This window comes from Aplidium turbinatum, chromosome 3 (genome assembly GCF_918807975.1).
Source record: "Aplidium turbinatum chromosome 3, kaAplTurb1.1, whole genome shotgun sequence".
Classification (NCBI taxonomy): domain Eukaryota; kingdom Metazoa; phylum Chordata; class Ascidiacea; order Aplousobranchia; family Polyclinidae; genus Aplidium; species Aplidium turbinatum.
Window position 1 is genome coordinate 44,134,827 of NC_137474.1, and position 18,056 is coordinate 44,152,882.

General features: G+C 38.0%; 1 protein-coding gene across 1 annotated transcript in view; it reads left to right on the forward strand.

The window, feature by feature from the left end:
* The first annotated feature begins 349 nt into the window (after positions 1-349).
* LOC145767614 (BOS complex subunit NOMO1-like) overlaps positions 350-18,056 on the forward strand; it is a 33,578-nt gene continuing 15,871 nt past the window's right edge. Inside the window, exons 1-13 of the mRNA XM_082579466.1 lie at positions 350-479; positions 5,276-5,365; positions 5,826-5,871; positions 6,192-6,292; positions 7,026-7,208; positions 8,070-8,225; positions 8,531-8,694; positions 9,141-9,274; positions 9,774-9,854; positions 10,017-10,087; positions 10,728-10,935; positions 15,235-15,311; positions 17,804-17,991. Of these exons, the coding sequence (XP_082435592.1) occupies positions 354-479; positions 5,276-5,365; positions 5,826-5,871; positions 6,192-6,292; positions 7,026-7,208; positions 8,070-8,225; positions 8,531-8,694; positions 9,141-9,274; positions 9,774-9,854; positions 10,017-10,087; positions 10,728-10,935; positions 15,235-15,311; positions 17,804-17,991 (1,625 nt within the window). The 5' untranslated portion in view covers positions 350-353. The remainder of the gene's footprint in view (positions 480-5,275; positions 5,366-5,825; positions 5,872-6,191; positions 6,293-7,025; positions 7,209-8,069; positions 8,226-8,530; positions 8,695-9,140; positions 9,275-9,773; positions 9,855-10,016; positions 10,088-10,727; positions 10,936-15,234; positions 15,312-17,803; positions 17,992-18,056) is intronic.

The window sequence follows — 18,056 nt, forward strand, 5'->3', positions numbered from 1 at the left end:
CATTTTCTTTTTATTCCTTTCTGCACGATTTCAACGTTTAGCGACGTTAAAACGATGTAAAAACGGCAATTATAATTAGGCTACGTACCCGATAATTTCCTTTCAAAAATTTCAAAAACTCGCCGAATAGGGCACTCGCCGAAAAGGGCTCTCGCCGAATAGGGAACTCGCCGAATCGGACTAGTCGAATCGGACTCGCCGAATCGGACTCGCCGAATAGTAGCAGACCCAGGCTATATAGTACGTATGAAATGTAAACAATAATTGTTAAGATTGTTTATATTGATATTTTGCATTACCTGGTCATTATTTAGTCTATTAGGTATCATATAGTCACAATTGCTTGTAACATAATGACGTATGGAGGAACAATCTTTCTTCTTGTTCTATTTATGATGAAAACAGCGCATTCTGATGATATACTGGGATGTGGAGGATTTGTAAAATCAGAAGTTGCAATTGACTTTTCAAAGATTGAGGTGATTTGCTGTTACATCGTGTACGATAACATTGTGAGGTAAACCCATATAGGACTATAGGGTTGCCAGATGTTCACTATTTTAGTGAACAAATCACTATTTTAAGAAAATGTTCACTGTAAACTATTTTGCTAATAGTGATAGTGAACATGTTCACTATTTTGACAATTAATTTTTGTCTACAATTCTGTCAATATATTTTAGCCAATAGCCATGGATTAACCAGTGACTATACACTTCTGCTGCTTAGAGAGTAAAAGCACATGAGTCTGGTGCTTTAAGGAAAAACCCCTCATATGCTACCCCAGTGTAATTTCGCCAAAGCCAGGCTTGTCCAGCACGAAGTCCAACAGTGGAGTGTACACTGTACAACCTAGGTAGCTGACAAACTGAAAGCCACTAGCCTGAGCACTAACAGCCTGGAAGTTTGGCCATTTAACTGCTTGTTTATAGACTGTGTAGGCCAGCTACTTAATCATGTGTGATGCGGCTAATAAGTTAAGATCATCGCTGGAAAAGTGGACTAACTTCTTTCAGAAAGAAACTGCACCTAAATTGTTAAAATTTGTTCAGTATGCAATGTCTATCCCTGTATCTAATGCCAATGTTGAGAGAATTTTCAGTGTTATGGGTAACATATGGACAAATGAGCGAAACCAGTGGCGTAGCCAGGGGGGGGGGGGTTGGGGGTTACAACCCCCCTTTGTCACGCGTGTGACGTCATGACATTGAGAATGATGCTTTCAGTCTCTATGCCTCAAAACAAAGTTTTCCTAATTTTAAACAAAACTGCATTAAAAGAGCGAGTTTTGCCAATACCAAACATTCAAATATCCCAGCTGGGAATTAGCAACAAGAAATCATAGAGACTGAGCTTTATTACCGAAAACTGCCCATGAAAACGTGTTCTTATCCTTTTGATATGCCACCGGACAGCACCATTTTACAGGAATATTTATACCCATATTTTTTGTTGAAAATCCTCTCAGAATGCACTAAATTCAAAGTAATTTTTCAAAATTTTCTGGGGGAGGTCCTCCAGACCCCCGCCGCTCGGTGTCGCCTTTGGCGAAGAAGCTATCGGGCTTCGCCCGACGGCCGTCAAACCCCCCCCCCCCTTTAAAAATTCCTGGCTACGCCACTGAGCGAAACCGTTTAGCTGTTTATTCTGTTAAAAGTGAATTTTGTGTATTCTTTAACATATATACCTTTTAGCTGCTTAGAATTTAAAGAACAAATTTCTGTAAACAAACCTTTATTGAAGGCAGCAGTCGCATGAAAAGTATGATAAGTAAACTAAGTTACATAAGCAAGTAGGAATGTTCTAATTAGCGCTTCTAATCGTGAGTCTCTTTTCTTGCCATTTTAGCATCAGTACCGTAGGTATATGCTGTGTAGGCCTACACTGCAAGATACTAGCTATAGCCAATTACCTGGATTCAACCTGTGATAAGTAGAGCACTATACTTGCTAAAGAAGATCAAGAAAGTAAAATTTTATTAATTTTCATCTGTGGTATCACTTATGAACCAAACTGTTGTGTCAGACAACATCACATATTGTATTGCAACAATTTTTGCATATTATTTATGCAATAATTCTTTGCATATTTGGGCGTGGTTGCACTCATTTAGGCGTGTGGCATGCGTTAGAGGGTGCAATTGCGCGTATTTTGGGCTTTGGCATGTGTTTGAGACAGTGGCGTAGTCAAGAAGGGGGTTTTGGGGGTTACAACCACCTTTGACACGCGTGTGACGTCACTATATTGAGAATGATGCTTTCAGTCTCTATGTCTTTAAAACAAAGTTTGCCTAATTTTAAACAAAACTGCATTAAAAGAGCGAGTTTTACCAATACCAAACATTCAAATATCTCAGCCAGGAATTAGCAACAAGAAAACATAGAGACATAACTCTATTACCGAAAAATGCCCAAGAAAACATGATTTTATCCTTTTGTTATGCCACCAGACAGCACCATTTTACAGGAATATTTATACCCACACGTTTGTTGAAAATGCTCTCAGAATGCACCAAATTCAAAGTCATTTTTCAAAATTTTCTGGGGGAGACCCCCCGCCACTCGGTGTCGTCTTCGGCGAAGACGCCGTCGGGCTTCGCCCGCCGGCCGTCAACACCCTTTCACAATTCCTGGCTACGCCACTGCTTTGAGAACTTTGAGGATGCGGTCGCGCGCTTTCAAAATGTTCACTATTTTGAGGGGAAAAATCTGGCAACCCTATAGGCCTAGTCAAGCGGGGTAAAAAAAAATTTTTTTCAGAAAGGTTGTTCTAGATTTTTTAGCTTATCAAGTATGACCACTAACAGGCCTCGAAATTCGTTTTTGTTGATGGCGGACAAACGTGTCCGGTCTGAGCAGCTATCTCGGCGGACAAATTAAGTCTCACGGCAGACACACCAGTTTTAGCGTCGATTGTCATGCTTAATCACTTTATCTTGATAATTCTTTGCCATTTGAGAACTATAGCTACGATTTAGAAGGCTTTTTAAAATTTCAGCTAAGTCACTCTGAAAGGCTTTCACCATATCAACGACGTGCGCCTGAAGAGTCAATGCGCCGTGTAGCGGCTTAATACCGGTACGCCGCTAAAATGATTAACTTCCTCTGAACGAGGCCATGTGGCTTCTTGCGTCACAATGCTCTGGGCACGAGTCGGAAAACTTCTACACTTACGTTACTATTTTCTACTGTGCAAAGTTTCACTAGGCTTTTTTCTTTAGGAGTATTTTTGGGTGTCATGTGAGCGAAAGTGAATTTTCCTTGGGCCTTTTCTTTCTTACTGTAGTACCAAAACTTAACAAATTTTGCTGCATTTTGCGGTAATAGCCTACTCGCATAATCTAATTTTGTAACCAACCTTACCTTATCAATATTACTCGGAGATCAAAGCCAGACTTGTGACGTAACTTGAACTAAGTTGCGCGTGATTAGTGTAGAAGTAGGTTACCAGTACTCCCATCGATTCTTAGCAAAGAATTCACCTTTGTTACGCTGATTCAATGTCATCAATCGTTGAAGCAACGTAAAAATCGAAAGTTTTCATGCTTCAATGGAAGCTAAAAGATACAGTATTCACATTTTCTAGACGTATGGGAAATTATATTCTCGCAGCAATTGTTCGTGCTATGCAATGACGATTTGTATCGCGGTAGTTCCTATGTTATTTCTCGGCGGACAAATATGACCGATCTAGATGGTATATACTTCCCGCGAACATCGCATGCTGTGACGGCGGACATGACCGCCGTGTTCGCCGTGAATTTCGAGGCCCGCACTAAAGTTGGTCACAATATACAGACCATGTATGTCTATTATCCCCCAATGAAATTTTTTAAATCCATTAACTGGTTTGAGAATTATGCACAAAATACCTGAATTTTTTTTTACCCCAGCTTTGGGGTAAAAAAAATTTTCATGGGGTAAAAAAAAACACCTGTTAGTATAGCAGCTTCTTCTCCTTTATTATTATTTTATTGATTTCATATGTTTTGCTATGGATTTCATATGTAGTGTGAATGATTCTCCACCAGAAGAAAGAAGCTTTGTGTATAATGTGTAACTCATATATCAAGGACTATGGGAGATGCTAAACCCATAGTCGAAACCTACCGGATTGGTCATGATGATGATGTAAACGATTTTGCCCACAATTTTTGTATGCACTTTTCATTAAAATACACATTGTGAAATCACAAAGTCTCATTTCTGTAATAAAAACAGCAGCAAGACAAAAAATTGTGTCTAGTATACTTATGCACGCCATCCTGAATTTTATCTGCAGCTCTAGTTTGAACATGCAAGTGGGCAATTAAATTTCTCGGATCGTGAATCCAAAAAATTCAACCAGCAGTTTGTGAATAAACATACAACTAAAAAACAACAGACAGGCAATCAAAGAACAGTTTGTGTATGTATGATTGAATGTGTTGTAGACTATTGATCGATGGATCACTCTGTACTCTCAGTCTGCGCTATTGATCGACTAACCCACAACACTAGACCTTAACCTTGGACCCCCAATTCCAACAAACATCAATTGATTGTGCATAGCACATGCATACATTGGCACTGATGCATCCAGAAGTTTGTTTTTTCATTTTTTGGTGATATACTGCTTGGCAGTTGACATTGACATAACACCAATACAAAGCCAAAACATTCCATAAAATGCACTGTTTTTTTTAACCCCAAATCAATGAATTTTATTGGGGTAAAAAAAACACCTTAATAATAATTTACACAAATATTTGGAGCCCCCTGTCTTTGTTGCATCTAGTAGCCTCACAACATAGTACTCATAATATAACATTAAAACATTCATACTACCTATCACTAAAATTTAGCAAAAACCTTGAATAAACTTGAGTTTTGGACTCCGAACCTTTATTTGCACCCTTTGCTGGCCATATTTACTCTATTTAACATATATCTCTTCTTTGTCAAATCCAAACTTTTTCCTCTACCCCTCAAAGTAATCATCAGAGACCACATAAACAGACACTAAAAAAGTTGAGTGAATATCTACTCATTTTAGATGTGAGATGGTATATAAGTGTTTTTTTACCCCAATATCCCCACTATTTTTTTTACCTCACTTGACTATAATTTTATAAGGCTACCGGTACAATCCTTTTTACTTACGATATCATCTTTACACTACAATTTTGCAATGTATGATATATACCACAATATCTCAAGTATTATATATATATATATTTGATGTAGTATTGTTTAGAAGTAAATTTTGTTGGCATAAAACTTTATGTTTATCTTAGATCCAGCTATTTACATCTGAAGGAATGCTGAAACATCAAACAGAATGTGCACCTAACAACGGATACTTCATGATACCTTTTGTTGAGAAGGTTTTATTGATATATGATTTTTTATTGTTTAAGTTATATATACGTACTTAAGTCACTCATTTATGCTATAAAAAAAAGTGTCACAGTACTGGATGGCTTCTAACTTTCACAACTCCATAATCAGTTAATTCTTAGAGGTGTGTGTTTGCCACCCATATTGTTAATTTGCAATGCAATTAGAAATTGGGATATATATATTATATATATATATATATGCTTTTGATGGGACTGCTACTATTCGGTGAGTCCGATTCGGTGAGTTCCTAACCCCTAACCCTAAAACGGCAATGATAGTTAGGCTACGGTACCCGATAATTTAAAAAAAAAAATTGAAAAAATCCCCCATTAGGGGATCGAACTCACCGAAACGGGCCATTCCGCTTTTGATAAACCATTATGGCAAAAATTGCATGATAAAAATTTGTTTAATGCATTGCATCACTTTATTCATATTTTGTAGGGTAACTTTATCTTGAAGATTGATCCACCAAAAGGATGGCTCTTTGGTGAGAATAATATCTTTATATTTTAAACTACATTCAGCGTTTTAATCAAACGATTGACAGTTGCAAAGTTTCGTAATGGATTTTACTGCTTATCAATTACCCAATTAAGCAAAATTTACTGCACGACTCAAACCACTTGCACCTTATCAAGATAGTCAGAAGTTAAGTGAATTGAAGTTTTGGTCTGATATGTTTGTACATGGAGATATGTATGAGTTATTTAACACTTTCGACACCCTACAGTCTTGCACTAGCTGATATAGATTTTTATGAAATGTATGGATTTTCTTGCTTTCATGAGTAATTTTGTTGCTACTCAGAGCCAATGTCTGTGGTTTTGAATGTGGACGGAATGACTGATGACTGCAGCAAGGGGAAAGATATCAACTTTTTGTTTAAAGGATTCACTGTATCTGGAAAGGTATGGTGTTAAGATGTTATTGTCATATCATTCTTTTTGTAAGGGTACAGTAATACCTTTCCCAATGTGCCCAGAGCTTGGCAAAAAAGGTATATAAGTTAACTTGGAAGCTGTTCAGATAATTTTTAAGCTATTATATATGTTGTTTGAATATGGTGATTGGTGAACTAGCAGGACATTGAACTCTGAATTGAAAGGTTTAATATTCGATTTTTTTTTTGAGCAAAATGCTTTGCACCAGCGGTATGCAACTTATCATACTGCTTAGCCAAATATACGTATCGGGGTCGGACTGGGCAAAGCTTTCACAATTCATGTATTTTTATTACAATTTGTGCAACGTTTACACTACATTTCTGGCGCCGACCTGAAATGAAAGCCTGTCTCGGACCACATATTCTCACATATGAAAATTTTTTTATATTTATTTTGCTATTTATTTGTAGGTGAAGGTTTTGTCTTGCGTTTAGACATCATGATAGAATACAGCATAGTGTTGAATTTTACTACTGTACTACATATAATGCACATAAATACATGATTTTTTATATGTGGCATGCATAGTTTTGTTGTAATATTCACTATTCAGGTATACCGTACTTAACATTGTTTTCTTCATACCTATTTCTTTGCATGCTATGTTACTCAAAATTAAACACTTTTATCAGAAAGTATTTGAAAAATATAATGCAAATCTAGCATGATACAATCGATTGCAAATCTTAATTTGCAGGTTTCAAGTGTTTCACCCACGGCTAGTGGGCCTGAAGGTGTCATTATTGAACTAAAGTCTGACAGAACTGGAAAAGTTGTTGGAACCACCAAGTCCGTAAATGGGGGTTCCTTTGTGTTTGCAGGGGTTCTGCCTGGCTCCTACCAAGTCATCGCCAATTATCCAACGTTTTCTTTTGACAAAGTATGTCGGTTTTTTTTGCATTGTTAGCATTTCTTGTCAATCACTTTGATTAACCAAGGCTATATTTGACCATAACAATCGGGTTTCTGTGATGAATTGATTATACATATAATCTTTTTTATCTTTCCATCGGTTTATGGACATCGTGGGTAGCACTTATCCATCAAGAGTCAAGACACTCACGACAATATCACACCTTCTTAATATGAAAGGATGCAGAACATGTCAACATGAATGATCAATACACAGCTTTTGCAGCCTTTTGTGGGTAAAAGATAAAGCGGCAATGCGACATTGCAACAGACAAAATGAGAAAACACTCTTCTTGAGGAGCAATTTCTTAAAGTTATGTAGTTGAATGAGTTTCGCTTTTAGCAGCATGATCGTTGCTTACTTCACAGTGTAGATTCAAACGATCTGTTATAGCCTGATGCTGCGTTTTTTTTTTTTTTGGCAATATCAAATTACACTAGCTTTCGGAACACAGTTCCCTAGTCATGTGCTATGACGAATGGTGTTGAAGTCAGTGAGTGGTTTTTTAAAGTGGCTCTTTGGTTTAGCTTGAGGCTGCCGGCTGTTGAGTTTCTGTGCTGTTAGGCGTGAGCCAGCCGGCAGCCTCAAGCTAAAACAAAAGAGCCACCTTAAAAAAACCACTCACTGACTTCAACACCATTCGTCATAGCACATGACTAGGGAACTGTGTTCCGAAAGCTAGTGTAATTTGATATTGCCAAAAAGAACCCGCAGCATCAGGCTATAACAGATCGTTTGAATCTACACTGTGAAGTTCTTAAAGTTACCTTGTTGGAAATCAATCCAGAGTATTGCTGAATTTTAGCCCAAATTATTTCCATTATGCAGCACCAAACGTCGGTGGTAGTGGTAGAGAAGAACACGAAATGTGTTGATGATTTGATCATATCCGGGTATAACGTCAAAGGGAGAGTGTCTGCGCAGTCCCTGCCTGTGACTGGGGTCGAACTTCTTCTCTTCACGAAAGCTAAACTTTCTAAAACGGTGAGAAACTTTTTTATGTGCCAGAGTTTTATTTTTGAAGGTTCTGGAGAAGTTAGGTGTTGTGTTAAAAGTCGACTTCATTGTATCAAAATATTTTCTTATGCATTTCTTAGTGTGCAAATTAAGTTTCATTACATCAAAACAATCACTTGTAAAATTAATCGAAGTCTTTCTTGAGTGTTTTGTCAGTATACAGCAGAGGTAACCTATTTTATATAATGTACCCGCACGTGACCAGTGACCACTGTATGCTAAGTAACGGGTGGTATTTGTGTTTTTATAAAAATTTTTTTTTATCATTTTAGATCGCAGGTTGCAAGGGACAAAAGCCAGAGGGTGCCCAGAATATCAACTGTCCTGGCTACCCTGTGTTTGTGTGTACAACGACGTCTAGTGGCCAGTATGAATTTTCTAACCTACCGCCAGCAGAGTACGCCATTATTCCCTACCACAAAGGAGAACGGACTCAGTTGAGTATTGGTTGAAATTTTGTAAAAGTTTTTTTTTTTTTTTTTTTCTAATATCATTACTTACTCAACATTTGAGCTGATAATGTAAATTTTTGTTGTAGCTAAAATGATGTTTCCACTAAACCATAATATCCACGAGGCAGCGCTATTTTTCTTCATTTTTAGTTGCTGTGTGTGTTAAAGGTTGTTTTTTTTTCTCAAAATTTGTCAAAATTATGGTTATCGTTACAGTTCTACAACCACGTAAGTCGTTGGTCGTAGTTTCCTTCCGTTGCTGTGTAACAAAAACTTTCGGTTTAAACCTAAGTCTTTTTTTATTGTTAGTTTCTACCCATGGATGTTAAAAACCTTTTTTCAAAACGTTTTATGTTTTATTTTTCACAACCATGCAAGTGCATTCGTCGTAGGCGCCCTCCTATAGATTTGTAACTTTCTGACCACACAGGTACGATATTGAACCTCAAGTGCTGAAGTTGGAAGTCTCCAACAAGCACATCGGAGAAGGCACAGGGTTCGTAGTTACTGGATATTCTGTCCAGGGGAAAGTCCTCAGCTCAGACAATGGCCTTCCCGTTGTTGGTAACTATCTTGTATTAGATTGCATTTAAAACTACTCAAGAAACTTAAGTATAACTAATTAACTATACAACTGGGCTTTGTTGCAAGAGACTGACTTGGCTTCAATATTTCTTCACGTATACTCTTGATCTCTACGTTTTTCTCCTAATCTCTTTCGGTTTGTTTTCACTTTGAAGTTGTTATGTATAGTAGATTTTCTCTTGCATGATAATAGTTCACTAGAAGTATGCAAGCTATATGCATGCAATATTATGTATAATTGCTGATGATGTGAAAAAATTCATCATGAATGATAGCGAAAGCAGATTGTTTTACTGTGGATACACACGTTTGCCAGCTGCTATGGCACCTGATCAACGGAATAAAGAGTTGATAAAGTGAAAAAACAAGCTTCTATCTAAACATAAAAAGTGAATTGGATTGCGAAGCATGCTGGAAACTAGCTCTTTATGTTTTACAATTTTTTTCCTGGTGACGCATTCGTTTTTCATGTATTCAGGAGCGAAGGTCTTTATCAACGGACAGCATCATGACACTACGGATGCCATCGGCTTGTACACTGTCAAGCACAAGCAGAAAGGTGGGTTTAGCGGTAATTAATCACCATGGTACAGTGGAGGACTACTGAATATTCTGATCATGAAACTTAGATTGATTAAAACGTGTAAATCCGTGCTGTAGCCTGTTTGCTTTGCATCAAAGGGATAATAAAGAAAAAGTTAAAGACTGTTCTCTTTTCCAGGCTCGTCCGACCAAGGTGCTGTGCTTGAAGTGATGATAAAAAAAGAAGACTTTGATTTTTTACCAACAAAGGTAAATGTTCAAGTATATTTTACGCTTCCATTAGGCTCCTAATGTCTTCGGCTACATTGTCAGGGCATCAATCTATGTGCAGATTATTTTACTTTTCCAGTACAATTCTACATACAATACCAATATATCGCAGATCATGATGAAATGCTGAATATACTGCGTTGCTGAAATGACTGTGATGAGCCGCAGGTCAATAAGATTATCTGACCACTCTTGCACAATGACAACAACAAATAATTGGGCAGATAAATTGGCCGTTTTTATCAAAAAGTTTCAAATTTGACTCATCCTCGTGTTAAGGAAGTAATCTTTGAACATTTAAAGTCAGGAAAAGTAAAAGGGCCTTGGTGGTGTTTAAATACAAACAACACAGAAACTCAACAGCCAGAAGCCTCAAGCCAGACAAAAGAGCCGCGTTAAAGAGCGACTCACTGACTGCAACACCATTCGTCATAGCACATGACTAGGGAACTGTGCTCCGAAAGCTAGTGCAATTCAATATTACCGCAGCAAACTCGCAGCACCAGGCTAAAACAGGTCGTTAGCATCTACATTGTGAAGTAGGCTACTCTACTTTAACTTAAAATCTCGTCAGGTCAAAAAGAAATCAATAACAAAGTATGTTTTCATTAATTTGTAGATACGGATCGGACCCGATACGGCATTTATTAAGAACATCATTGCGAGAGCGTTTTCAGTTTGTGGCCACGTAGAAGTTCTAGAACATCCCTCAGCTGGTTTTGACGTCACTCAACTGTCGGTGGAAATATCTTCGGATGACGTCACTGCTAAACCTCAGAAGATTCACTTGGACAAAAAAGGCATCTTCTGTTTCATGGAAACGCCAGGTAAAAACATCATCATTAAGTACCTTCCTCTCGTCGAGGGTTGGAGGCAATGAGGCGCCAAGTTTCTCTGTTGTGAGATTTTTCTACTTTGTCTACTTTTCGACAGGTAAAAACGCCAACAGCAAAGATAAATATTTGGTTAAGTCTAAGGTCTATGAATGTCACGATTTCTTTCTATCTCTTACCAGGAAAAAGACTTGGAAAGGTTCAATGACGTAGTTTAATGGGTCAACCGAAAAGCAGTCAATTAAATGTCGAATAATTCTACTAGCGAAATGATAATCTGACTTCTTGAAGAACTTTAACGAACGGCTTCTCAAATAACTCTAATTTCTGCATCAACTACCAATCCACAACTCATAGCACAACTCTCATAACCAACTCAATAATAATCATCATAATAATCACCATAATAATAATCTCAGAATAATCAGAAATACAAACTACACCACTATTTATAGTTGGCTGTTCAGTCCAGTAACTTCGAGAAGGTTACATCATAAAGAACCATCGTTCGGTCACGTAGCATTTAAAAGGTAAACAACAGAAGTCTCTAGAAGGTCACGTTCGCAAGAAGATTCTTACATAATAACGATTTCGCAATCGGACATTTACTGATAAACAACCTTATGACGTCATGACAAACGACGCTCAGAAATCATGAAAAACAACAGAACCTTCTAGATTTGCATGCTTACAGATGATTCTAGAAATACGTTACATAATACAAATTTCTCAATCAGAGGTTACTTCAGGTCATAACCGATAATAACACAACGCACCAGAATTCCATAATGAAAATAGCACATTCGTTGAAGATACAAAGCAAGCCATCGCGAGGCATTTGCACCTTGATTGTGACATACGCCCCCCCTTAGAATATTGTTGCAAACAATATAACAACACAATCAATACAAAACACACCATAAAACAATTAATTATAATACTCAATAATCAGTTCTCATAAGTCTATCGTTGCATGATCTACCAACGATAGCTTTTCTCAAAACAATAGTCACGTTTTCTACGAAAGTCTCCAACGTCCTCAACATCTTCAGTGCATCGGCGAGCGAGATGACCCATCTTCCTACATCGGAAACATCTCCTCTCCGGACAGTCCTTGGTGAGATGACCTTCTTTATGACAATTGTAGCAAGCCTTTTCATCAAAAGAGCAGCTCCTGGCTATGTGTCCAATCTCCCCACATCGGTAGCAGTGGTTGTCACGGCTACGTCTATTTTCCGAATGTCCGCCGTCAGCAACGCACTCCCTGGCGAAGTGTCCGCGTCTACCGCATCTATAGCAAACTCCAAATGGTCGTCGCCTGCCTCTTCTCCTCGGTTCTTCGCGCTCATTGTATCCATGACCGTGAGATCGTCGCTGATTATCTGCAGAACAATCTCGAGCAAAGTGACCATTCTTGCCACAAGAATAACAAGTAACTTCAGAATTTCTCTCAATAACATTTCCGATTATAAGATCAACTAAAGAGTTTTGTAAACATAACGCTTTCACAGTCCCACTACAATACGGAGTTTCGATAGATATCATCGCTAACGGTCCTTGGATTGAAGTGGTATCTATTTTTGTCACATGGCCAGTTTTCCCCGTTAATTGACTGTCTTTAACCAAATCTCTCCTCACTATTATACCAGTAGAACCAGAATCACGTAAAACTTTTACCTTTTTGTTTCCAACTTTTCCATCCACTACTGGCAGGTAATCTTCAGGTATTATTTTTCCGCAAACATCTTCATCCGGTTTCTCCTCGTCAAGCTTGGGTTCAGGAATCATTAATGCACAACCGCATCGATAAACGTCCTCTGTGTCTTTATCTTTTCCAGACTGATTGGATCGGGAGAACGACTTGTCCTTGCATTCCTTCGCTTCGTGTCCTTGCCTATTGCAACGATTGCACCACTTCCTCGATTCCTGATGATTTCTATTAGTCTTTTTCCGGCAGTTAACAGACTTATGACCTACGCCATTACAATTAAAACAACGTACTTCTCTTGGAACAGCGCCTCCTTTAAAATTATTTGTTTGCTCCTCGTCATTATCGCATGACAACGTTTCTTCAGTCGACAACTTCTCATCATGAGCAACTAAGTATTGTTCCGCCACACTGGCTATTTCTTCTAGAGTCTTTGGACTTCTCTCCATTAGATAAACAGACAGATCTTTTGAACATGAATCTGTGAATTGTTCCTTAACTATAAGGTTTGCCAATCCGTCCAATGATTGATCAGCCCCCGAAAGCTCAAACCATTTTAACAAAAGGTTTCTTAAACGTTCAATAAATTGACCTGGGCTTTCGTGTCGTTCAGGCTTTGCCTCACGGAATCTTTGACGGTATCCATGCTCGGTAAAATTGTATCGCTTTAACAGAGCTAACTTCAATCTGTCGTAGTTCATGGCTTCTTCTTGCGAAAGTCTTGAATATACATCAAGAGCTTGTCCCGATAATAACATGCTTAGCTGGGTAGCCCACGTCGACTTCTCCAATTTGGCTATTGTAGCATATCTTTCAAATCTTAACAAATAACTATCCAACTCATCTTTTTCTTCAACATACGATGGCAAATCTGGACGTCTAACTTGCGCCAAAATAACATCTCGAGCATTATCATTAGTAGAATTAGATCGCTCACCAATGTCCAGCTTTTGTCTTTCTAATTCAAGTTTTAACTTTTCCAATTCATATTGCGCTCTTCTTTCTTCAGCTTCTGCTTCGCGTTGCGCCCGATTCTCTTCGGCTTCGCGCTGCGCTTGTTTCTCTTCAGCTTCTCGTTGAGCTTGTTTTTCTTCAGCTTCGCGCTGCGCCCGCTTCTCCTCTGCTTCGCGCTGCGCCCGCTTCTCCTCTGCTTCAGCTTCAAGTTGTGCTTGCTTTTCCTCAGCTTCAAGTTGTGCTCGCTTTTCCTCAGCTTCAAGTTCTGCTTTCCTTATTTCACGAGCAGCTCTTCTATCCTCTCTTTCGTCAGCTTCTCGCTGAGCTTTTTGGGCCATTATCTTGTGATACTCTTCCATCACAAACTGAGACTTTTCATTGTCACTCAGCCCCATTCGTTCAGCCATGCTCCGTAAGTCTTCAATCATCTCATGTTTGACAGTATCCGCCATCTTGACATTAATTTATTATTCTTTCAATAAATCTTCGGTATTCTTCGGTTTTTCGGTTATATTCTTTTTCGGTTTATCCCGGACGAGCCCCCAGAATGTCACGATTTCTTTCTATCTCTTACCAGGAAAAAGACTTGGAAAGGTTCAATGACGTAGTTTAATGGGTCAACCGAAAAGCAGTCAATTAAATGTCGAATAATTCTACTAGCGAAATGATAATCTGACTTCTTGAAGAACTTTAACGAACGGCTTCTCAAATAACTCTAATTTCTGCATCAACTACCAATCTACAACTCATAGCACAACTCTCATAACCAACTCAATAATAATCATCATAATAATCACCATAATAATAATCTCAGAATAATCAGAAATACAAACTACACCACTATTTATAGTTGGCTGTTCAGTCCAGTAACTTCGAGAAGGTTACATCATAAAGAACCATCGTTCGGTCACGTAGCATTTAAAAGGTAAACAACAGAAGTCTCTAGAAGGTCACGTTCGCAAGAAGATTCTTACATAATAACGATTTCGCAATCGGACATTTACTGATAAACAACCTTATGACGTCATGACAAACGACGCTCAGAAATCATGAAAAACAACAGAACCTTCTAGATTTGCATGCTTACAGATGATTCTAGAAATACGTTACATAATACAAATTTCTCAATCAGAGGTTACTTCAGGTCATAACCGATAATAACACAACGCACCAGAATTCCATAATGAAAATAGCACATTCGTTGAAGATACAAAGCAAGCCATCGCGAGGCATTTGCACCTTGATTGTGACAATGACTTTGTATCGATAAAAATGAGAGTACAGTGTGACACATTTTGTGTTTTACTCGTTTGTGGATATTTCGCAAATCAATCATAAACCAGAGCTTATTTATGGGTCTCGGGACCTGACTTAATTTTTACGTAACTTTTGTTCTTCATAAAATATTCCTGCTCATTTGTGGGAGTTCGTCATAGATTGTTCGCGCACAGAGCGACATCTTCAACTTCAACTTGATGTATTTGCACTTGTAGGATTAACCCTTTGTTAAATAACTTAAAGCATACAAAGTCCCTAGCCACACGGTGTCATCATTGCCGAGTAAGTTCACAAATGTTGTATTTTTTTTGATTGAAATATTTCCTGATCTTAGATGTTTGTGTTCTCCGCAGGTGACTACAGCATAAAAACAGTCATTCCAAAATCTGTAGAAGATCAAGGTCTTGTGTTGGTACCCCCGCTTGTGAAGGTAGTTACCACATTATTGTTCTCTTTGTTTGGATTGTGCTCACACCATCCAAACCTGTTAAAGTTGTTTTTCTAAATTTCCATTTTTTCCCTTCATTTTATTTACATTGGTATTACTCTCAAGATGTATTCATTTAAAACGTAAAGTTTGGAGCTGAACCAGAGCCCGTTTGTCCATCAGGCATGTTTTTATTGTTTTGTATAGCTAGCAGGTTGTGATGTATCACATTATTGGTATATATATCATATCCTTGTTTCTTGATTTGCACGTTTTGGAGACAAATAAGCTCCCCATTAGGCTGGCGCAAAATCTCGAAAAAAATTTTTTTTTCTTTTAAATTTTTCGTCAGTTTGTAATATTGTTCCTTTTGGTAAATGTATCTCCTATACCAAATTTCACAAAAAAATATTAACGTTTGACCCTGGTTCACCTGGTTTGAATTTTTTCAAAATATCGAATATATATGAATTTTTTCAAAATATCGATATTGAATTTTTTCAAATTTTCGCTTATCCCTGAAACTGCTCACTCGCTATCTTCTAATGCACTCTAGCATCTTAATGGACACAATAAGAGGCAGTAACACAAACTTGTAGCAAGCAAAGTGGTTTAATAGCAACTCCATGAACACTGACCCGTGTATTACTTTGAAAATGTCGAATTCTACCACATTTCAGACATGATTTTCTTTGTGCACCGTTCACTGTAGTGAATATGAACTGCTTTCAGTTTCTTGAATCATTTGACGATATTTATCGATTTTCACAGGCCAACAATTTTTTTTTTATATAAAGGCAGGACATGTGAGAGTCATTTTAAGGTATTTCGAGGCCCCTGATTCTGAAAATGCACTAAGTTTTATAGAATTGGCTCTAGTTTTTGAGTTAGCCAAGATTCCAGCTACCACTTTTGATAACTAAATCTTTTCTTACTACAGTAGGCTAGGTGGTAGAAATGGTTTTGAGAAAAAAGCTTAACCTTGCTCCAAAACATTACTGAAGGTATTGAGGTTACTCTCAGTCATGCCCGTTTTCCTATTGATTCAAGCAAATCACCACTTGAAACAAGAGAGGGCAAACAAAAACCAGAAATAGCAACGTCCACGCAATGACTGCCTTGCACACTCCATGTAAACATGATGTTCCAACTTCATTCGAACATGCTCACCGTACAGAAGTATCAATTTTCATGGTGATTCCACGGCTCTCTTTATACCATGGCACTCTGAACTTCTTAGCCTTGAGCCCAGAAACGGGTTTGAGTGCAATGTTTGCATACTTTAGGAGGAACCCAGGACTTATCTTGATCACCCAGCTTCATGTCAAAGTAATAATAATGCTTGTTTTTATATAGCGCTGCATCTATCGCAGAATGCGTTGCTCCTCTGCGTTGCTTCATGCAGTAAAATATATCTGGGTTGTTTGTGGAGCATCCTATTTGTCAAAGGCGTATTTTATTAACCTATATGCCATTTCTTTAGCCTATAGACCAGAAAAAACTTCTTGCACCAAAGACTTGGCCTTAGCAAAGGCTTAGAATGAAATTTCATTTGTACAGTATCCATTTCAGTAGGCCTACCTTTTCAATATAAAGCTGCATTCATAAACACATGACTTTCTGGATATTTTTCTTGTGATGTAGGCCTACTGATTCACAACTGTTTTCATTGAATATTTATGTCTCCCTTACGTTAAACACAGTTCATTTCAACCTTTGCTTGCGTTTTGAACTTTCGTGCAATATGAACCAATTGAACTAGACAAGTGCAATTATGACATTATAATGGTAAACAGGGCTGAAAATAAGTAATTTGCTAATTGAAAGCTTTTGAGTAACGATTTCAAAAATATTTTCATTGTCGAATATCTCGAAAACTAGAGCCAATTCGAAAAAACTAAGCGCATTTTCGGAATCAGGGGCCCTGAAATACTCTAAAATGACTCTCATCTTTTGTGCCAAAATTTTTTGTTGGTCTTAGACTCCATATGTTATAGATTCACTGACTGCGAAAAGGCTGTAAAATCAACAAAAATGACACTAAAAGCATGCGCTATTAGTGACTCTCAGACTTGGAGCAGGGTGAAGATGTTCCACGTGGAAGTTAACGGAGGAAGTGACGTCACAAATCACGTGGTCAAATTTTGAGAAATCCCCTCTTCAGATACTGCTAAACCACTTCAAAATTTACTAATTTTTCAGAAAAATTCAGAATTTCTCCTTGGGTGAACCAGGGTCAAAGGTCAAAACCCAACAAAAATTTTTGGTTTGCAAATATCAGTGAGCAAAATGGAACATTATTCCAAACTGACAAAAATTTTAAAGAAAATCAAGGAAAATGAGCCACCCTACTCCCCATGGACCAAGGTACAGATACATGGGACCTATTTTAGGCTAAGGCTGCTGGTTTGCTGTCGTAATAGCGTTTTTTTCACGAGCTTTCGGAACACAGTTCCCTAAGTTGTGTTATGCTTATTACATTCATATTTCCGCAGACAAAGGTGACGAGTGTACCTGTGAAGAATATCGCCTTCACACAGTACAGAGCAGACTTTATGGTTCGTGTGTCTTGTGTCTCCTCTTGCAAAGATGTTGCTCTTGAATTGATCCCGCAGCTTTCTGGGAAAAAGAAGCAGCTGCAGAAGATATATGAGAGCAGCGGAGATGTCAAAGTTGAATTCAAGTACGGATTTTGTTTTGATTGCATTTAAACTTTAAGAAACTTTAGGCCAGTGGTTCTCAACCTTT